The following is a 23606-nucleotide window of genomic DNA, read 5'->3' as shown; positions in this document are numbered from 1 at the left end:
TGTTTTTTCTCTTCTATATATGTAAAACAAGTCTATCCTATTAGGGTTTAGGAAGGACAACTAAAGTGGTCGTCATAAGAATTACGACTTAAATAAGTAACGGTCTTGCCCAAAGGTGACTGACTTATTAAAATTGTAATTTTTCTGATTATGGTTTTTTCTTTTAACTATTAAGATCACAAGTTTGCATCCATAAACATTAATTTCATAGTCTTGCCCAAAGGTGTCTAGATTTTCGTGTGGACTGGATGGAGTAGAATAGTTATATATTTTGACAAAATATGGATAACCCTCTGCCTAAAGGTGTCGAAGTATCTGTATTAACTCAAAGTGTATAAGTCTAGTTCTACTTGTGATTATTGTCACGATTAGGGGAGCAATTAGCAATTAATAAGTACCGCCCAAAGGTGTACTCTAAAGATGTATTTGCTGTCCTGCAGAGTAATAAATTATTATACAGGTATCTGTGATACTCTGATTAATTCAGCTTAACCCTAAGACCGATATAAATTATTAATGGTTAAATATTAAGTTTAAGCATGTGATATGATATTTTATATTATGCATGTTAGACTAATGTTGTATTTAATTATTTGGTAAAATAGTTATGGATGGGTCAATCATTCAACGTCATTTGACTGGTATTGAGCCACTCAATGGCTCGAATTTCACCACATGGAAGTCACAGCTTGACATTGGTATTAAAAGACGTTCTTTAGATTAGGTCATATATCTAAAGAACGTCTTCAAAAGTTAGTTGTTGAAGGAGTACTTGGTGCATTGGACTTTACTGACTTTCATACTTGTATTGAGTGCATCAAAGGGAAATTGACAAAACATAGAAAACTTACTGCAACTAGGAGTTGTGGTCTTTTAGAACTTATTCACACAGATATATGTGGACCTTTTCCAACTCCCTCTCGTGGTGGCCAGCGTTACTTTATCTCATTCATTGATGATTTTTCTTGGTACGCGTATGTGTACCTTATTCATCATAAACATGAGGCTTTGAAAACCTTTAAGCTCTATCACGTGGAGGTAGAAAAACAATTAGATCGCAAGATCAAGGTTGTTCGTTCTGACCGTGGCGGAGAGTATTATGGGAGAGCAGATCAAGATGGTGTGAATCACGGGAATTTCGTCGAATACCTTCGTGAACAAGGTATTGTTCCTCAGTATACAACTCCGGGTACACCAGAGCAAAATGGGGTTGCAGAAAGGAGGAACAGGACATATCAGAACATGGTTCGAAGTATGATGAGTCATTCCGATTTACCAGAGAGTTTCTGGGGTGAGGCATTGAAAACAGTTGTTTACATACTTAATAGAGTTCCCAGTAAAGCTGTGCCAAAAACCCCATTTGAACTTTGGACTGGAAGGAAACCAAGTCTGAATCATCTACGAGTTTGGGGTTGTCCAGCAGAAGCGAGACTTTATAATCCGGACATTCGAAAGTTAGATCCGCGTACCATAACATGTCGTTTTGTAGGATATCCAGAAAGATCCAAGGGTTTTAGATTTTATTGTCCTACAAGGACTACCCAGATTGTAGAGTCGAATAATGCCAAATTTTTAGAGTTTGAGCAAAACAGTGGGAGCCCAAACCATAGAAGATCAAATTTTGAAGAAACTGTGGTGGAATCACGTGCAGTTTTACCTACTATCTTAGTTGATCTTCCCCGAGTCGTTGAAGATACACCGATTACAGTCGTTGCACCTCAAGTTATTGCACCTGAAGTTATTGCGCCTGAAGTTGTTGCACCTGAGCTGGAACCTGTAGTTACACCAGAACCAGTAGCTGCACCTGTCAATGAGCCTATGCCGTTAAGGAGATCCAATAGGGAAAGAAGATCAGCAATATCAGATGATTATCAAACCTATATGACTACAGGAGATATTCTTGATGTAGATGATCCATCAAACTTTTCAGAAGCTATGAATGGTAACCATTCGAAGAGGTATGTTGGTCATAATAAGTGTTTAAACATGAAAAGAATTTAAACTGTTTCTTAAAATAATGAAATTGTGTAGATGGAAATGCAATGAATATTTGTCTAATTTGTATTTTTCCAGGCAATTTGCTTTTTTCGGCAGTTAAATAAATTTCCATAGATATCTATATAATAAAACAGAAGGGAAAACGATGACTGGGACAAACATCATTTTTTAATTATGCATATTGTCTAGAAGCCCTTCTCAAAATTTAAAATATAGTCCTTCGTAGAAATAAAGTTACCAATTTAAAAAACAATAATCTTTTTCTTCTTAGAAATAACATAACTAATTTAAAAAAAAAAAGAAACAAAATAAATTTCAAGGGTTATAAAAAGAAATTAAAATCTCTCTCTCTCTCTCAATAAAATAATAACTAATTTAAGAGAAAAGAAACAAAAAAATAATTCAAAAAAATAATAAGTAATAAAAATCTCTCTCTCAATAAAACATAACAATAAATAGAAAATCACTTATTAGGTAGTAAATAATTTCAAAATATCTAAAAAAGCCCCAATCATTTACTATTGGTTATTTCCTTTAAAAATATTATGGCTAACTAGAGTTTAGGTTTAAAATAATTTCATTAATTATTATTCAGGTCAAAATTTTAAAAGAATTTTTTCAATATTCCATTAATACCCTAAGTTTTATTTTGCTCTCTCTCTCTCTACCTTATGTCTATAACTCCACGGGAGAAACTAGGGCACCGATTTTCGATTTTGGTAGGAGAGAAGACGAAGAGAAGACGATGATTTGAAGTTTTCTTTGCTTCCTTCAGTGATTCATTTCAGTTGTAGGTCTTCATCTTCTCTTAGTTTTCTTTTTATACAAAGAATTAGGGTTTTTCCATCTTGCGGGAGTTTTTGTATTCGTCCCGTGATTTGTTCATCAACTATTCACATTCGTTTTCTCAGTTCATCTTCATCATCTTCTTTACTATAAGTTAGTTTTCTTCATCATTAACCTAGTTTTATTTATATAATAGATTGTTTTTTATCTTTTGATTTGTTTCTCTATTTATATTCCTCTACTTGATGAATTTAGGAAATAGTATATATGAATTTTGTGTTTTATGTATTATAGATTATGTATTATAGATTGCTTTATGTTTAGTGGTTTGATTTTTTCATACATGGTTTGTTGGTTCTGATGATTTTACACATCTATTTCTGATGAATTTTGTTCTGCAAATTGTGTTTGCACAATTGGGGTAGAACTGCAGATCGTGCTTGCACAATTGAGTAGAACTTTGTTTTTGTATTTGCAGCATTGTTAATAGATTTGTTTTGATGTTCAGGAAATGGATTTAATTGAGTCATCGAGTGCTTCATCTTGTTTTAGTCAAGCTGGTTCATCGAAGTTGTTCCAACATCCTCTCAGGTCTGAATCTTGGGGATCTGTGTTTACCGAAGTTGGTCAGAAGTTTGAAGGAGGTGCTGATCAATTTAGGTTTGCATTGAATAGGTATTCCATCAAATTTGGTTTTGGGTATAGAATGAAGAGGAACCATGCCCATCGGGTAGTAGCAGTAGGTCCGGTTGAGGGTTGTGGGTGGAAGGTTCATGGTTGTTCAAGGTTTGATATTTCATCGTTATTTTATTTGAAGAAATATGTTTCTGAGCACACTTGCGGTGGGGGTTTTACTGATATAAACAAGCTAGCAGTTCATTCTAGAGTTGTATCTAATTTGATAGAAAGTGAAGTAAAGGTTGATCCGAAAAGAAAAACAAAGCTATTATTACTACTTTTCAATCAGATTATGGTGTTAAAATCCCGTACTATATTGCTTACAATGCTAAGAAAAAAGCACTTGATTCTGCATTTGGTGATGAGGAATCTGGATATGCTAAACTTGATTGGTATACGAAGTCCATTATGAAGTGGAATCCTGGTAGTTATGTGCAGCTACAACTTGATATGGACACTTATCAGTTTGAAAGGGTTTTCATAGATACGAGGCTTGTATTCATGGCTTTAAGTACGGCAGGCCTGTTATTTGGATTGATGGGACGCATCTTAAATCCAAATATTAGGGGACTTTGCTAACAGCTTGTGGAAAGAATGGCAATGAAGGTATGATTTCTAAGTTAATGAATTTATATAGTATTGTGTTATAAATAGTTGTTTGTTTATTGTTACTCAATAAAGAATTATTTGACATTTGAATATGAAGTTTTTTCTGGTTAAATGCATGCGAAGATAGTTTGTTTGAAACTTTCGTGGGTACTTTTTTAGGTGTCTGTATGCAGGCACCTGATTAGAACAATGTGGTATGCAAACACCTGTTTGCATGTTTGTTATGCAAATAGTTGTTTGCATCTAGGTGTTCTGCAACCATATTTGCAAATATATGTCATGCAAACATGTTTGCATATTGAACCTCTGCATATATATGTCATGCAAACATGTTTGGTATGGTTTCTTAAGTTGATGAACTTATATAGTTTTGTTTAACCAGTCTTCTAGTTGCAATTTATTTATTTAACTACGTTTTCTTTTCAGGATTTTTTTACTATTGCTTTAGCTGTTGTTAGTGTTGAAAACAATTAAAATTGGAATTGGTTTTTGGAGAATTTGGCTCGTGTTGTTTAGAGAAGTCGTACATATACTTTCTTGTCTGACCGTCACCCGAGTATTATCAAAGGAGATAGTGATCTTTTTCCAAATGCGCACCATAGTTATTGTGTGGGGCACATTAGGAACAACTTAGTTAATGCAATTGGTTATGGTTCTCAAAGAGCTGATTACATAGAGTCTTTGTTATATCGGGTTGCTCGTGCGTTGACTAAGGATGAATTTATCATTCATTTTAAAGAGATGGAGTTAGTAGGTGGTAGACGTTTGACGGATTTCTTTAAGAATTGCCCATTTGAAAAATGGGCAAACGCTTATTTTGTCGGTAAAAGATATGGTGAGGTATGTTCATCCTTATGAGAAAGTTATAATTCATAGATTAGGGAGGAAAGGGGCATGTTGATAGTTCTAATGTTAGAAACCATTCGTATACGAATGATGGAAATGATGCAAACAAGACTTGAACTAGCTGAAAAATGGACTAGTTTGTTGTGTCCGGAGATAGATAAAATCATAAGACAAAGGCGTCAGTTCGGTTATATATGGAAAGTTGTAAAATCATTAAAATTTGTATATGAAATCTTTTCAACACCAAGTCAGTTAGTTGATTTGAGTTCGTTCTCTTGTTCGTGTTTGAAATGGCAAGTTGAATGCATCCCATGTGAGCATGCTATAATAGCTATCAAGTATGATGGACGACCAATGGATACATTTGTTGAACAATATTTTACGACCGAGAGCTTCAAGAAAACTTCTAAACACGCCATTATCCCCATTCCAAACAGTGATGAACCAAAGGTGTTTGCAGCAAATGAGACGATAATCAATCCACCATCAAATAGGAGAGCACCTGGTATGCCAAGGAGTGTGAGAATTGAGAGTGCTGGAGCAGCCAAGTTTAAGAAGAAGAGAAAATGTGGACGTTGTGGCAAGTTATCGCATCATAACAAGAGAACATGTGCAACAATATTGAATTAAGATTAATTTTGACATTCATTTATTCATTGTTACTCGATAAAGGATTATTCGAAATTTGAATATGAAATTTATTCTGGTTAAATGTATGCAAAGATAATTTGCTTTAAACTGTTGCAGGTATACTTTTTTAGGTTTGTATGCTGGCAACTGATTTGAAGTGTGGTATGCAAACAACTGTTTGCAGTGTCGTATGCAAACAACTGTTTGCAGTGTGGTATGCAAACATGTGTGGTATGCAAACATCTGTTTGCATATTCAACCTTTGCAAACGTGTTTGCATATTCAACCACTGCAAACTTGTTTGCACATTACACCTCTGCAAACTTGTTTGCACATTACACTTCTGCAAAATTGTTTGCAGTTGTATGTTGCAAATTTTCCAACGAGGTTTTGTTTCCAACTACTGCAAACATGTATGAAACGTTCTGTCTACAAAAAATTTTGAGTTGTTTGCATAACCATTAGGTTTTGTTTTCATAAATTTTGATGGGTGTTTTGTTGCCCTCGAATTGAGTTAAATATTTTTACGGGGGTTCGGGGGCGTAGCCCCCGTTTTGTTTTAGAAAAAATTTCAGTGTTTTGCTCCTAACAAATTTTATAAAAAATATATTGATTGGAGTTGCCCAATTTTAAAATAAATAGTTGAATTTTTTTTACGGGAGTTCGGGGGTGCAGCCCCTGATTTTATTGAAATTAAATTGTCAAATATTGTTTTGCCTTAAACCTATCAGACTGCTCCTAACAAAGAACCATAACTCTCTATAGACATCAAAAAGAAACAATCTGTATATCGATCATGGAAACAAAAAAGACAACTAAACTCTAGCAACAGAGACTAGAACCAAAACAAAGACCTTAATCACTAACAGATTAAACACCACATAAGATATAACAAACATAAATATAAACATAGAGGAAATAACTGCAGCAGAAAGGTTAATCGACCAAGATCAATCAGTTTCATGTTTGCAAACCTAAACATGTGTATTCAGCAAACAATGTTTGCATTATTTGTTTGCAGACTGGTTGAACCGGAATGCAAACACTTGGTTGCATATTTCTGTATACTTGATGAAAGCAAAATATGATTATGCAAACATCAATCAGCATTTTCATTATCAGAATTTAAGAACATCAAAATAAGTATCATTTTTGTTGTCACTTATTCTATTTGTTCACATACATGAAGTTAAAACATCAATTAGTATTTTCATCATCACTAACTGTTCCTTCAACCCAAGGTTTGTTTGTCGAATCATCCAAAATTGCAGCTGCAAGTTCAGCTCTTTTCCTTGAAGCCTTTTCTGACATTTCTTCCGGTCAGTTTGCCTTAAATAAAGGATTATCTTCATTTCTGATTACATCAGCATACAGAAGCACATACAGTGCACAATCAATCCTACAATACATTATAAACTAATTAGTACTCATCATTTATATGCCAAAACAATGAAATCAAAATAGATTTTATACTTACGAGTTTTTTTGTTTTGGGCAGTCAACTTTGGCTATCGTTGGACTTGATATGAGTGGTTTTTTAGTTAGTCCAGCTGAATTAATTATGTTCACCAATGAGACTGCAAACCTCTTTGCTTCCTTCGCACTTCTTATACTTATTTTTGGAGTTTTCTTCAAAGAAGCATAATGAAACCATCTGTCATCAATTCTATCAAATGCAATAGGATGCCAATGGCAACCTTCGTGACTCTTTTCCTCAACACTTGTGTTTAATGGGAATAGGAACCAGTTAGACTTCTTCTTAAAAGCTTCTTTGAGTTTCTTTGTTAGCATTGCAGACATGTTCCGTTCCGAAGCATCAAATTTCATTAAAGTCTACATGTAAATTAATGTTCATCTAATTAGATAAATAATCCGAAACTTAATACAAAATATAGTTGTTTGAAAGATCTTACCCATATGGTTGAGCTAAAAACAGCCATATGCTTGTATCGTCCCACATTGTTTTCTAAATACCAATCAATAATTTGACTATCAACAAATTCGTTCATAATCAAACCCTCGATTTGATCTCCAGTGATGATCAACTCTTTGTTTTTATCCCAAGCAATTGAACTACAAAAAAATTCAACATAATCAACATTTTGCAACCACACTTGTAGACACTATTTTGCAACCCTATGTTTGCAGTCATTGAGTTGCAACCAACTATTGCATATACAGAGTTGCAACCAACTGTTTACAGATAAAGAATTGCAACTAATTGTTTGCAGACAATGTCTTTGCAACTCACTGTTTGCAAAATAATAGTTGGTTGCAATTTACTTAATGTACTTACTTCCTGTTTGCCAATGCATAGAATCCTTTAATTGTTCTCAGTTCCTATTCAGTGAATAGATTCCATATTTCAGAACTTTCCCATTTTTTGAATTCTTCACTGTTCTTACTAGGTTCAATTTCCTTACTAGTTTCACTTCCCATCTTACTAGCTTCACTTTCTTTCTTACTATCCGCACTTCCTTTCTTACTATCTTTTGTTTCCTTCTTACCATTTTCTGTTTCCTTCTTACTCTCTTCACTTGCTTTCTTTTCTGTACTTCCCTTTTACTTTGAACAATAACTTTCTCAATTACCTTTCTTTTTTGATACTTAGACATATCAACCTCTTCAAAATTTGTTTTTTTAGTCATTTCACGAGTAACAGTAACATTTTTCTCATTCATCTTGATTGTATTTGTTTTTTAAGCCACTTTTTTTCAGGGCTCTTCTTCATTTTTGAGGTGTTCTCCTCAATCTCCTCACTAAACTTAGCTACTATTTCTGTTTTTAGTTCTTCATTGTCTTCATTAGGATCATGTTTGATTCTCTTACACATTGTATTTCTTCCTTCAACTTCTCGATTTCTTCATTTTTCATACTTAATTCTTTCTTCAACTTCTCGATTTCTTCATTTTTCATACCCAATTCTTTCTTTTGATCTTCACATTGAACTTCCAACTTTTTAACTTGATCTTCAAGATGTTTCAAATAAGAAACATCAATTTCATTACCCACAGTCAATATCCCACCAGAAATTAGATTTATCTCACTTTCCGAAAGTGGCACAAAAAAAATCTTCAGATAGTTGAAATTTAAACAATGTATTTGCAAATTACAGAATGCATTCAACATTTTTGCAAACAATCTTTGAAAATTACAGTACATAACCCTAGTATAGAAGTTAATGATTTGCAAAAGTTAAATATATTATACCTGGTTACTTGCCACGTCTTCTAGAGCTTCAAGAAAATCCAACTTCATATGGTCAAGACTCTATCTAATTATGCGAGGACATTTGTCTTTCTTCTCATGTAATCTTCTATAAAGATTTGAGTGCTCGCAAAACCAGAACTTCATATATTGAACCCAAACATATTAGAAGGATCAAACCATGCAAACATCTCCAAAAATAAAAAAATATAAGACAGACATCCTGATGAAAACAAATAATGCAAATAACATTTGCAAAAACAAATAATGCAAACTATGTAAACTACACAAAATTGAATCATGATTAAAAATTATTTTACCGGTAAAAGAAGAAGACATCCTGATGCTTTTGCTGGACTCTCGATATTTTCTTCAATCGACCTCATCATGTAATTATGAATTACAGTATGCCATGAAATTGAGTTAATCTTCTCCATTGATCTCAACAAATTTGTGAACGACGTTTGTATAGTCGTTCCAGCTTGTGTTGCAAACAGGAAAGAAGAACAAATATGCATTATAATTAACTTCTCAAAATCTTCTGTTTTTTCATTATCCTCTACAAAAAACCTCTCAAGTGCTGATTCTATGGTTGCTGTAGAAATCTTATACGACTTCCCAAAATATGTAGCAACAAATTCCTCATCTTTTTTCCCTTCGACGGGTGAAACCAGCACACCTTCTTTTGACATTCCAAGCAGAATTGCCACATCATCTACTTTGAATTCTAAATCTATCTCACCAAACTCAAATTTTCCTTTCTCTCTACTGTATCTTTTCACCAACTCAAAGATTATTGCTATTGGCCTTTCAAGATTTGTTGGTACTATCTCATCATTATAGAAAGCTTTGAAAATTGATCTGAATGGAGTTTCTGATAGTGCCATACAATGTTCAAGTTTCATCTTTACACCTATTTTTTTTCATGAACATCGCTGTATTCTTCATCGTACTCCTGTAGTTGTACGTTTCATATTCCTTCTTTACTTTTTTATTATCATCTTTTATCTCCTTTGTACTTTAAGAAATCACCATGTCAGTGCTTTCGGATTTAGCACCCTCAGTACTATCTGAGGGTACTACTTGTTTTTCTCCTTTTTTTGCTTTCACCATTTTCTGCATAAATAATCAAGTGAATTTGTTAGCAAACAGTTTGTTTAACTTTTGCTAATACATTTGAAAAACCTATTTGCAGAAGCACTAAATAACAAAATTGTTTTCAAAATCATTTGCAGTTTTTATTACTGCAAATAGTGTTTTGCAAAATCCATTCAAAATAGCACTAACAAACAATGTTTTCCGAATAGTATTTGCAGTTCTATTACAACAAATAATGTTTGCAAAATCCATTTAGAAAAGCACAAAACAATTAAGGGTATGGAATCCCCATTTGCAGATCTTATACTGCAAATAAGGCTTGCATACCCTGCATGAACAACTTGTAAAACCCTATTTGATCTTATATGAAGCAAGTGTAAAACCCAATATATTCCCAAAATCATTAACAAAAAAGGTTTGTAAACCCTAGTTGCAGTTGTAGATCTGCCATTCGAAAACCACGAACAAATATAGTAGGTTTTAAAGACAAGTTATTTGCAGATCTACAACTGCTACTAGGGTTTGCAAAGCCAAAGATTAACAAAAATAGTAGGTTTTAAAGACATATTTGGTAAATCTGATGCTGTAAAACTTGTTTGTAACGCCATTCATAAACCCAAAAACAAAAAAAATAGGGTTTACAAAACATATTTTCGCTAGAGACAGAAAGTTTGAAAAAAAATCTAAAGAAACTTAAATATTCAGTTAAGATATACTTACTTGATGTTTGTTTAGTAGATTGCTGAGAAATTGAGAGGTAGAAACCCTAAAACTAGAAGAAGAAGATGAACGAAGAGTCGAAAGAACTCGGTCTGTTCACTCGCGAGGGAAAGGAGAATTTTGATTTTTTTTATCACTTAAAATTCATTATATATGTTAGGATATGCGCGCCATTTTTAATTTGTTAAGGGTAATGAAGAAAATCCACTTTTTCGGGACACTCTCTGGATCTTTTTGACCTCTTTAATAATTTCCAAATCTTTTCTGTCTTTCCAACTATTTCCCTTATTTTTTTGACCTTTATAGTAATTATCTCAACAATAAATTTCGTAACATTTGATTGATACAAGTGTCTGTGCCCTAGTGTCACGGCCTTTTCTCTCGATAGGCGTCGTGCGGCACTTGTGCGCGCTCTCGGGACAAGTCTGCCAACAAAGTAATATTCCAAATAACCAACGATAGCTACAAAAGAAGGCAACAAGATTATATTGATAGATAATGAGAGCTTACAAGGAAAGACAAGCATATGACTAAAGAAGCTTCCTAAAGGCTAGGGGTCTTCCACTCAAAGTTTACCATCCACTCCCCTACATAGTGCAAAATATATGTTTCACCTATCCTCACAAGGAAACATCAATGCTTTCAACCAAGCATACTCCTTTGTTGGAAATAAAGACATCTACGTCCCCGTGCCAAGGGAAGCTATCTAAGGAAGCTACCTATATACAAGGCACCTTACTATGCACGCTCAAGACATATGCCGGCCTAGCGCAAGGCATATACTACACTTATTACAATGCATAAAAGTAAAAGACATGTCCCTTGGAAATACCAACAAGGCTTGACAAAAAGGGACATGACAGACTCCCCCACTTGTTATGTCGTCGTCCTCGACGACTTCGCTGCCAAGTACTCCACGATCTTTTCTGCATTGTCGAGCAAGGAGCTGGCGCGTTCCCAACTGGCTTCGACTTCTGGCAGGTTCTTCCACTTGACTAAGTACTCGATCTCCGGTGGCGAATTGTGATGAGCTTGAGCACGGCGATCAACTACTATCTTCTGCACCTCCTTGGTTGGCTGGAGCTCCGGTCTTGGATTAGATCTCTGCTGGTTGGCACGTTGGGGATCCGCCTGATCCTGGTAGAACGGCTTCAAGTTGTTGGCATGGAAGACAGGGTGGTGGTTCTGCATATACCTCGGGAGTTGTACTTTGAACGAAACCTTTCTAACACGAGCAATGATGGGAAAGGGGCCCTCGTACCGTCTCACCAAGTTTCAGTGTAGCTTCTTCACGAACCGAGAAGTATCCCTGTTGATCTTGACGAGCACCAAGTCACCTACTTTGAAGTTGTGTGGTCTCCGGTTCTCATCTGCGAACTTCTTCATGCGTGCTGCTGCTTTCTCCAGGTGTGCTTTGGCTATTTTTGTTGTCCGCTACCATTCCTTAGCAAAAGTGAATGCCCGAGGGCTAGTACCTGTATAACCTGTTGCAACCGTGTGGGGAGTTAACGGTAGCTGCCCTGTTACCAGCTCGAATGGTGTCTTGCAGGTAGAAGAACTCTCCTGCAAATTGAAACAGAACTGAGCTACGTCCAATAGATTCACCCAATTCTGCTGGTTGGCACTGACAAAGTGCCTAAGATATTCTTCAAGAAGAGCTTTGAAACGCTCCGTCTGGCTCTCTGTTTGCGGATGATTACTTGTCGAGAAGTTCAGCTGTGACCCTAAGAGTTTCATGAGCTCGGTCCAAAACCGCCCTGTAAATCTTGCATCACGATCGCTGATAATAGTCTGGGGCACACCCCAATATTTCACTACGTGCTTCAAGAACAAGAACGCCACTTCTTCCGCCGTACACTGAGCAGGTGCTGGAATAAAGGTTGCATACTTCGAGAAACGATCAATCACCACCATAATAGAAGTATACTCCCCCACTTTTGGCAAGCCACTAATGAAGTCCATAGATACACTCTCCCATGGACGCTGCACCACTGGCAATGGCTCCAAAAGTCCCAAAGGTTTCTTCCGCATCACCTTGTCCTGCTGACAAATGAGGCAAGTCTGCACATACTCTTCAACTTGCTTCCTCATGTTCGGCCAGTAATATGCTGTCTCAAGTAACGCCAATGTACGATGGTAGCCAGGGTGGCCTGCCCAAACGGTATCATGACATTCCTTGATAAGCTCCCGCCTCAGCTCCGCAGAGCGAGGCACATAGAGACGTCCACCTGTGGTATATAACAAATGCTCTTTGATTCTGAACCTTGTAGAACGTCCTCCCTTCACCATATCGACCAAGATCTTGGCTTCTTTATCACTCTGCAGCCGTTCACGAATCTTGTCGATAATGATGGTCTTCAGCTGGGAATCGCTCCTCTGTCCCGTAGTAACCAAGGCGGCCAACTCCGCCTTCCTGCTTAGTGCATCAGCAACATTGTTCATTCTTCCTGGTTGGTACTCCATATCAAAATCAAACTCGGCCAATGACTCCTGCCAGCGAGCCTGCTTGGAAGTGAGCTTTTTCTGAGTCATGAAGTGTGAGGCAGCAACATTGTCGGTCTTCACCAGAAACTTCGACCCCAACAAATAATGCCTCCAGACCCTTAAGCAATGAACAATAGCTAATAACTCTTTCTCCTGAGCGATATAACGCCGTTCTGTTTCGGAAAGCTTGCGGCTCTCGTATGCAACTGGGTGACCATCTTGCACTAGTACCCCACCAAGTGCAAAATCAGATGCATCGGTATGAACTTCAAAAGGCTTGGAAATGTCGGGCAATGCCAATACGGGATCGTTAGCAACCTGCTGCTTCATGTCCTCGAATGCTTCTTGACATTCCTTCGACCAAACCCAGGGCCTATCCTTCTTCAACAAGTCTGTCAAAGGTGCCGCTCTGGCTGAATATCTCCTAATGAACTTACGATAGTAATTCGCAAGTCCGAGGAATGATCTGAGCTCCGACACTGAAGTTGGCACCTTCCACTCTTGGATGGCTTTCACCTTCTTCGTCTCCATCTGGATATGCCCCTCACCAATAATGTGGCCCATAAAACCAATGTGTTTTTGTGCAAACGAGCACTTCTCCTCCTTCACATATAGCTGGTTCTCCTTCAGGACCCTAAACACTTCTCTCAAGTGCTTTGCATGATCTTCCAAACTGTGGCTATACACAACAATATCATCAAGATACACCACCACGAACTTGTCGAGAAACTCATGGAAGATCTGATTCATCAACGTACAAAACGTGGCAGGTGCGTTGGTTAAGCCAAAAGGCATTACCAAGTACTCAAACGCCCCATACCGCGTCACGCACATGGTCTTCGGCTCGTCACCTTCTGCAACACGGACTTGATAATACCCAGAGCGCAAGTCTAACTTCGAAAAGTACTTTGCCGAACCGAGCTGATCAAACAAGTCCGCTATAAGTGGAATCGGGTATTTGTTCTTCACAGTCACCTTGTTCAAAGCCCGAAAATCCACGCACAACCGCAAGCTACCATCGTGCTTCTTCTTGAACAACACTGGAGCACCATAAAGAGCTTTGGAAGGACGGATGAATCCCGCCTCCAATAGCTCATCGAGTTGTTTTCTCAATTCGGCCAACTCGGGTGGAGCCATCCTGTAGGGAGCTTTTGCAGGTGGCTTAACTCCTGGAATAATCTCTATTTGATGATCAACAACACGTCGTGGGGGTAAAGACTTTGGAAGCTTTGCTGGCATAACATCCTTGAACTTCTTCAGGATGGTTTGGATCTTGGCAGGTACAGGTTCTGCGTCTACTCCTGTAGTCTCCATCTTCAAGGCTGCCAAGTATGTCAACTCTCCCTTCTTTAGCCCCTTCTCTAGCTGCATCGCTGAAATCATCTTGTCGCCTCGACTCTTCTCGGCAACTACTGGCACCATGCACGGCTTGTCTCCAAGGAAACATATGCTCCCCAAGTACGGCATAGGCACCATTTTGTGCTCCATCATGAAGTCTAGTCCAATGATGACCTGAAAATCATCCAAAGGTACACAAGTAAAGTTAGTCTTACCAGACCACTTGCCAATCTCGAGGGGTACATCTCAAGCTACCCCATCTACGGGTTTTGGTGCCGAATTAACGGCCTTCATGCGGCTTGGATCCTTATGAAGCTTTAGACCCAACCGCTTAGCCTCCGCAGCATCTACGAAGTTGTTGCTAGCTCCAGTATCTACCATCACCTTGATAGTCTTGCCATTGATCTTATATTCAACGTACATCAGCACCCTTGAGGCTTTAGGCTTCTCACTTGATTGGCCCGCAAGAGCATTGAGTACCTGGAGCGCACCCATCTTTGAATCATCATCATTACTATCCACATCTTCCTGTGGATCATGCATACTCTCCTTGTCCTCTTTGCCGCCAAAAGACACCTTCAATGCATTGAGCGCGGCTCGGGATGGACAATCACGTATGCGATGGGGGCCACTACAAAGGAAACACTTCAAAGGTGCTTTGGCTCCTGATGTAGCGCCCGTTTTCGACCTTGTGCCATCCCGGTTGGGGTAAGGTTTCCGCTCATGGCCTTTTCAGGATTGGGCTTTCCTCCAGTGCCCGTAGGCTTTTTCCTCTCTTGGTCATTCGTTGCGAAATCTGTGAGTCTCTCAGCGGCGGCCTGCGCTGTGGCCAAGTCTTGCACCCTTTGCCTCTGAAGCTCTGTCTGTGCCCATGGCTTTAGGCCTTCAAGAAAACAGAAGAGCTTATCCTTCTCTGACATATCTTTTATATCGAGCATGAGCACTGAGAACTGCTTCACATATTCCCGAATGGTACCTGTGTGCTGGAGTTTCCGTAGCTTCTTTCTTGCCATATACTCCACATTCTCTGAAAAGAATTGAGCCTTGAGCTCTCTTTTCAAATCCTCCCAAGAATCTATGACGGCACGTCCGGCTTGTATCTCTTCATACCGTGTGCGCCACCATAATTTAGCATCCCCCGTCAAGTACATCGTGGCCATCGAGACTTTGGTGTCTTCATCGTCGGGTCGTACGGCACGGAAGTATTGCTCCATGTCAAACAAGAAGTTCTCGAGCTCCTTGCCATCTCTGGCTCCTCCATAGGATCTTGGATCCGGTACCCGCACACGAGGAGGATGCGGCTCTGCTGCTCCGGCTCGGTCTTGGGTACCTACCATCCGCATCAATACATTCACCTGTGCTCGCAACTCGTCGATTATGCTACCTTCCTCTTCTCGAAGGTCGCTTATTTGCACTTGCACATCCTCAAGGGATGCTCCCATAGCTTCCACCGTCATATCCACACCATTGTGGCGACCTTCCAGTCCATCTAGCTTCTCCGCGAGCAACGATCGCCTACGATAACTTCTTCCAAGCGCGCGGCCCGTTCCTCCAAAGCATCCAACCGTTCTTTTGTAGTTCTTGGAGTTGCCATCCTATGCTCTGATACCAATTGTTACGGCCTTTTCTCTCGATAGGCGTCGTGCGGCACTTGTGCGCACTCTCGGGACAAGTTAGCCAACAAAGTAATATTTCAAACAACCAACGATAGCTACAAAAGAAGGCAACAAGATTATATTGATAGATAATGAGAGCTTACAAAGAAAGATAAGCATATGACTAAAGAAGCTTCCTAAAGGCTAGGGAAGCTTATGGCTCTTCAGTTGCCCACTATTTGGAAGGTAGGGGTCTTCCACTCAAAGTTTACCATCCACTCCCCTACATAGTGCAAAATATATGTTTCACCTATCCTCACAAGGAAACATCAATGCTTTCAACCAAGCATACTCCTTTGTTGGAAATAAAGACATATACGTCCCCGTGCCAAGGGAAGCTATCTAAGGAAGCTACCTATATACAAGGCACCTTACTATGCACGCTCAAGACATATGCCGGCCTAGCGCAAGGCATATGCTACACTTATTACAATGCATAAAAGTAAAAGACATGTCCCTTGGCAATACCAACAAGGCTTGACAAAAAGGGACATGACACTAGGGCACGTGATATACCCTAGTATATATCTATATAATAAAACAGAAAGAAAAATGATGACTGACACAAACATAATTTTATAATAAGGGATATTGTCTAAAAGCCCTTCTTAAAATTTAAAATATAGTCCTTCTTAGAAACAAAATTACCTATTTGAAGAAAAAAACAACCATGTCATTAGGAAAAAGAACTAATTAAAGAAAAAAAGAAACAAAAGATATTTCAATAGTTACAAACTATATATTAAAATATCTCTCAATAAAATAGTAACTAATTAAAGAAAAGGAAACAAAAGAAAATAATAGCAAAAAATTAGGGTATCCAGAATATAACAATATTGTGTGGCGACTCTAAAAGTACGAGATATTGTCCAGAAGCCCTTCTCAAAATTTAAAACATAGTCCTTCATAGAAATAAAATAACCTATTTAAGAAAAAAAATGTAACCGTGTCCTTAAGAAAAAACTAATTTAAGAAAAAATTAAACAAAATATATTTCAAGGGTTAAAAAAAGAAATTAAAATCTCTCTCAATAAAACAATAACTAATTCAAGAAAAGGAAACAAAAGAAAATAATACCAGAAAATTAGGGTATCCAGAATATAGCAATATTAAGTATGGAAAGTCGGGTCACATATTTGGAAGAGCGCCAAAAATAGTTCTACGGAGCGACTCCGGAAGCACTGGTTAAAATTTCGTCATATTTGATTAATATAACTCACCGTGACCTGGGGCACGAGACATACTCTAGTATATCTATATAATAAAACAGAAGGGAAAACGATGACTAGGACAAACATCCTTTTTTAATAAAAGATATTGTCTAGAAGCCCTTCTCAAAATTTAAGATACAGTCCTTCGTAGAAATAAAGTTACCTATTTAAAAAACAATAATCATTTCCTTCTTAGAAATAAAATAATTAATTTAAGAAAAAAAAGAAACAAAATAAGCTTCGAGGGTTAAAAAAAGAAATTAAAATCTTTCTCTCTCAATAAATTAATAACTAATTTAAGAGAAAAGAAACAAAAAATAATAACTAATAAAAATCTCTATCTCTCAATAAAATATAACAATAAATTTCGTAACATTAGAAATTTAAATATCTCCCTCTCAATAAAATAATAACTAATTTAAGAGAAAAGAAACAAAAAATAATAACTAATAAAAATCTCTCTTTCTCAATAAAATATAACAATAAATTTCGTAACATTTGATTGAGATAAGTGTCCGTGCCTTAGGGCACGGGATAAACCCTAGTATATATATATATATATATATATATATATATATATAACAAAACAGGGAAGGAGGTAAGCTAACTAGGACAAAATAAATACAAGGCTGACTAGGACAAAATAAATATACTCTATTTACATCTTAAACCTTTAAGTTTCAACTGAATCTGTACCCTTAGATCCTTTTTGAATTAGCCATCGAAACCCTTCTTCTGCCCTATCTCTTCCTTTGCACCATTTCACACCTCTCTCCTATTTACTCTAATTTATTCTAAATCTAATCGTCTTCGTAAGAATAAAATCGACGCCAACTGAATCGTTGAAAATTTATGGTAATCAGATCATCTCTCTTCTTCTCTGGTCCTCTCTCTCTCAAATGGGTTTTATTTTTTCAAGTATATAATTCACGAATATGGTGGAGTTCACGCTCATGAGAATGTCATGGTTTTCCGTGAAATGAACCGTCGTCTTAAGGTCGCATAGGTATTCCTTTCAAGACGGCTCTTCTTCATCTCTTCACTCGCCAGTTACATTCTTAGGGTTTTACCAATTTGATGGAGAAATTGATTGTGAATCATGCAGAAATTGACTGTGAATCATGGAAGAAGTTGGTTTTGAGTCATGGAAGAAATTTATTATAACATGGCAGAATTCTTCCTTCACTGTTGAAACATAGGAGCTTTTAGGGTAAAGAGCTTCAAAATCTCTCAATTAATCATCTGAAATCAGAAAAGGTATGTGTTACTTTTTGATATCTTCTTTTTCTTCCTCTGATTTCAATTTCAGTTTGTTTTGGTGTTTTAGAGAGATTATTTGACTAATATTTGATTCAAGTTTGATTGATGTTTGGTATTCGATTCTTCTTACGTTATATTGTGTTGGTGTATCGTTATTTTCTTAAATTGATGGTTAGAGCTTGAAAGTCCCTCAATCAATCATCCAAAATCAGAGAAGGTATGTGATACTTTTTGAAATCTTCTTTTTCTTCATTCACAAACCTTAATCTGATTTTAATTTCAGTTTGTTCTTGGTGTTTTAGAGAGATTATTTGATTAATGTTTAGATTATTTGATTAATGTTTAGATGATTTGATCAATCTTCTTTTCTTGACAAAGTAGGTTGATTTTTCATGAGATTCTTTAGCTTTTAGTCAGTGTTCTTGGTGAAATAGTTTTGATCTAAGTTCCGGAAACTTAGTTGTTGGTTTTGTACTCTTCAAAGCGGTAATGAATTGTCCGTAATCTTTTCCAAGGCCTTGAATCAAATTAAAAGCCTATTAAACGAACCAAATATAATCCCTCAACTCTTCTTCAGATATCATACCTTGAACTCAACCCTCCCCCTCATTAATACCCCTAGCATTTACACCATCATTTATTCGGATTTGTGTGTATTAGGTGTTTGTTGGAACTCCCACTCGAGACGCGTATAAATCTGTGTACTACGTACGATCAGTCCAGGTCTCCAGGATGAAGAAATAGAGAGAGAGGAAAATGAAGTATGTAAAACAATTAGCTGGTTGACATGATAATATATAGACTCTTAATAAGGGAAAAGTGGTACTCAAGTCAAATATTCTTACCCAAGATAAAAATAAAAAAAAAATATTCTCACATATATCTCCAAGATATGGATACACTAGAATTAGGATTATTTCTATATTTACGTTATTTATTTCCATCCATTGTAATTCTCTTCTAGTATAAATAAATATGGAGGTATATGGTTTTCCTCAACCAAAATCTAAATCTTTCATGGTATCTGAGCCTAAAAGACTTTAACAAGTAGAGTTTCGATCATATTTAGCTTCGTTAACCGGAGGCGGTAGCCACTTCTATGACTACCGTCCGCCGGAATCATAGTTATTTTTTTTTTCTCCTTTGTTTTCTTTTCTAATTTTTTAATTAGCTTAGTTCATAGTTCACAATAAATTTAGTCAAGGTTAATGTTGAAGTTTTTTTTTTATGTTTATCAATAAGGTTTCAATAGTGGAGATTCTAGTTATCAATATTATCGATTATGGGTTTGGGAGGTTTTTTTGTTATCAATGATGAACGAACTATTTATGATGTGAAGGAGACCCATGGATGTTTTGAGAGTTAAATTGGTGTTCAAGTAAGTTCAAAGTTAATTCAATGTTGGTGCATGATCAATATCCATAAAGGACAGTTTTCGCCGATCGATAATATCGGCCGTCATCGTTGTCGTCGTTTGGAGTGCAAAGTAGGTGCCTCCCCATTGGTGTTTTTGGTAGGTTTGTCTTCACAAGGCAAACGTCTCGTGTTGTTGCCATGAGCCTCTGAACCCAGAGTGGTTATGCTCACTAAGTGCAACCTTTCTCGTTGTTATTATGTCATGTTTGTTCGTTATTACTGAAGTGATATCTTATCGATCTACACCAAACAGAAACTTGTTGTCCAACCAATACAATGATTGCCTTAAGGAAGAATGTGTCAAAGAATCGTCTCATCAAGTTATTTTCCAAATTGAACTTTCGGTTTGATCCTCCGTTCAATTTGCGGGAGGGTAATAAGGGAAAAGTGGTACTCAAGTCAAATATTCTTACCTAAGATAAAAATCAAAGAAATATTCTCACATATATCTCCAAGATATGGATACACTAGAATTAGGATTATTTATATATTTACGTTATTTATTTCCATCCATTGTAATTCTCTTCTAGTATAAATAAATATGGAGGTATATGGTTTTCCTCAACCAAAACATAAATCTTTCAACTCTCCCTGCACCCTCGGAAAAAGACTATCCCAATTGATAGAAAACATTTATGCAAGTTCTTTCGATCTTAGAATCTAGGCGAGCTCAATCAACTACATTCATGGGTGTTTTTTGTTGTGTTTATTCATTCATGTTCATTTGGATTTAATGTTGGCAAGCTATGATTCATTCGCTTAAATATGAATTTTGTATGTCTTTACCAGTTTGAACTTTTCTTCTTTGCTGAATCATTAGAGATTATCAAATGAGTATTTCATTCAAATCTAAAATGAATATTTAGTTATGAGGTGGGGATAAAGAGAGTTTAGTTCATTTCTATAATTAATTATTAACTCAATAAATTTTAATTGAATATTTCAGGTGTTAGAGAAAAGAAAGATAGTGGTGTTGAAAACAGAAGGGTTTGAATCTGTTGTTCCTCTGGTTATCAATCGATAAGTCGATTTCTCTCTGTCTTGGCTTGATTTAGACAGAGTTTCCTTTCTCTAACTTATAGAGAGATAAACTATTAAGGAATAATGATTTATCAATATTCCTTCTTTCGGACTAACCGAGATAGGTGTTAGTGTAGTCGAGACAAGAATAAATTCTCTTTCCTTAAGACATTTTACACCCCCGTAACAGTACCAAACATTAGGGTGTATGCCTTCGGGATACAACGACTTTCCTTTCAGAGTTTTAAGATGGTACTTCTTTATTCTGAAAGCGGACGAACCTTTGTAAGTATTATGAGCTCTTGAACTAATGCGGATGATCTTCTATATGCTTCGGAAATTCAAATATCACTTGAAACTTCTTCCTTCCTTTTTCTAGATATTCTAGTCTAACCAGAACTTCTAGAAATACTTCCTAATTAGATATTCTAGGCAAACCAGAACTTCTAATTGTTAGAAGGGAAGAGAAGAAGAAAGTGAATTGAATTGATGTTCTATACGACCTATGATTATCACTTCACTCAAAACTTCTATCTTCCTTTTCTAGATATTCTAGTCAAACCAGAACTTCTAGAAATACTTCCTAATTAGATATTCTAGGCAAACCAGAACTTCTAATTGTTAGAAGAGAAGAGAAGAAGAGAAGAGAATGAATTGATGAAAAATGAAGTGAGTTTGGGTGGTATTTATAGGAATTGAATGGGTATTAGTGACTTTTGGGGTTAAAAGGCACAACTGTTCGGAACCAGGGACTCTAACTGAATATATAGAGTCTGTTCATCCTGGGACGTTAGATTTGCTTGAAATCTCGTTCAAAACGCCCACCGTTGGATGGGGTTTGATCTGTCCCGAGCTTGTACCAAACAGAGATGAAACTCAGCCGTTAGATGATGATCTGGTGGGATCCCGAGCCATGCCCGACACGGGATTAGCGCGGACCGTTGGATCCGTGAAGATCCAACGCTTCAGCGTTACGCCCGACACCATCCCGACATCATCACGTGCGCGTCCGTTGGATCTTGACAAATCCCGCGCATTGAACGCCTACCATCCAGATCTGGACGTGCGTGGTTCGCTCAAACGGCCCCTGATCTAACTTGTCCCGTTCGACGTTTCAGACCCTAACTTAACCGATTTCATCCAAACTTCAAACTCGAATTTCTCATTCATCCGGAATCGGATTCGGGTAATTCTTTGCTCTAAATTGAAGAGCTTGACGAGACGAGCACAATGGCGCATTCGGTTTCTGAGTTTGACGAGTCGGGTCAAGCCAAAATTGGCTCCGATTCCAACAATCTAGATCCCAACCTTTGTTTACTGGTATAAGCATGGCGAAAAGCTTTTAACCACATACAAAGAGGGAGAGTAATCATCATGATGTACTGGTTTAGGGTCACTTTACTTTTACTAACATCTATGTGCATAAGCTGTTATGTTAGGTTTTGCTTTTGAACAATTTAAAGAATAACTTCTTTAATTTGTTACATATCATATGGTGAAGACAATGACCCGTAAATTAGATGTTAGTGGTCGAATTCATCATAAAACTTTTTGTATATGCGTAGTGCAAGTAAAAACATGACATGAGGCTTTTTATTTAAGGTCGTTAGTGTGGCAAAGTAATAACTTTTGAAATTGTTTCTGACTTTCTTCCATGTTTAGGTCGTCGAGAGTGGTGGAAAGAACATAGAGATAGCTATGATGACAAAAGAACACGAATTACGTCAAGTTGAAGAATTTGAAATCGATGCCATCGTTGCAAAAATTGAAGCTAAGAAAGCAGTAGCAGAGGCTGCAAAGAAGGCCCCTGGTCCCAAAGAAACCTAATTCAAACCCTAGATTTCCTTGTCAACAAATCAATAGTCCTAAATTAAGTTTTGGTCATTGTTCATGAATACCTTGATTGGGTTTTCAAACTTGATTTTGCTTTTACCAAGCAAAATTATGGTTTTAGTGATACAATTTGAAAGTGGAATGATCTTTTTGTGTGTTTAGGTTGAAACTGAATTTCACTTTCACTTCTGTTTTGAAATTATTTGATGGAGACCATCTTCCTATTGGGCCTCACGACCATGCTGATAGTGGGCCTCACGGTTAAGAAGCTACATTAGCGTAGTTTCTGTAATTAAGTATTTAGGGTTTCCATAATTATGAGTCTTAGCAATCAAGGAAAGTATTATTAGTAGTTATCTTATTTCCTTATTTGAGTCTATCTAGGAAAGTACAATCTCTATATAAGAGAAGTCTAGTCTGTCTTTGTTAACCAGATCAGAGAATATTATCAACCAAGTTTATTATTAATCAAGTTTATTGTTTATCGTTATTTTATCAGTTTTATTTCGTTAGTTTAGTTTATTAATAATGGTGGATTCCATTACTTTTACGCTTCCGCAACAATCTACATCAGCTGGTATCAGAGCTTTAAGAATCTGGGAACAGATAATTTTTTTTTAAATACTTCTCATCTTGAATGTTGGAATAATCTTCCGCGTTTAGGTTGGGATCCTTTAAGAGATGCACAACAACTCTATGTTGATCGAAAAGATCAAAACAAAATTAATGTCGATTCCAAAATTCCTATGTTTGATTATCAATATCATATAGATTTTTGGATTCAACAGATGGAAGATTGGTTTATAAACCAAGAAGT

The 23606-nt window shown here is 36.8% G+C and overlaps 1 protein-coding gene and 1 long non-coding RNA gene across 2 annotated transcripts; both read left to right on the top strand.

The window, feature by feature from the left end:
* Nucleotides 1–3295: 3295 nt before the first annotated feature.
* LOC147530694 (uncharacterized) lies at nt 3296–5547 on the top strand. Its single transcript, XM_086646975.1, has 4 exons — nt 3296–3692; nt 3752–3986; nt 4695–4911; nt 5170–5547. Exons 1-4 carry the CDS (start codon nt 3296–3298, stop codon nt 5545–5547), a joined length of 1227 nt encoding a protein of 408 aa, XP_086503101.1.
* Nucleotides 5548–17838: 12291 nt separating this feature from the next.
* LOC147530693 (uncharacterized) lies at nt 17839–22950 on the top strand. Its single transcript, XR_015227828.1, has 4 exons — nt 17839–18266; nt 18366–18737; nt 20883–20923; nt 22619–22950. It is a non-coding gene; the product is annotated as an uncharacterized LOC147530693 (long non-coding RNA).
* The last annotated feature ends 656 nt before the right edge of the window (nt 22951–23606 follow it).

This window comes from Eschscholzia californica, unplaced genomic scaffold, assembly GCF_041429995.1.
Source record: "Eschscholzia californica isolate CP2 unplaced genomic scaffold, dmEscCali1.0.p SCAF_6, whole genome shotgun sequence".
NCBI lineage: Eukaryota > Viridiplantae > Streptophyta > Magnoliopsida > Ranunculales > Papaveraceae > Eschscholzia > Eschscholzia californica.
The sequence above is the reverse complement of the archived record's forward strand: the minus strand, read 5'-3'. Positions and strand labels throughout refer to the sequence as shown.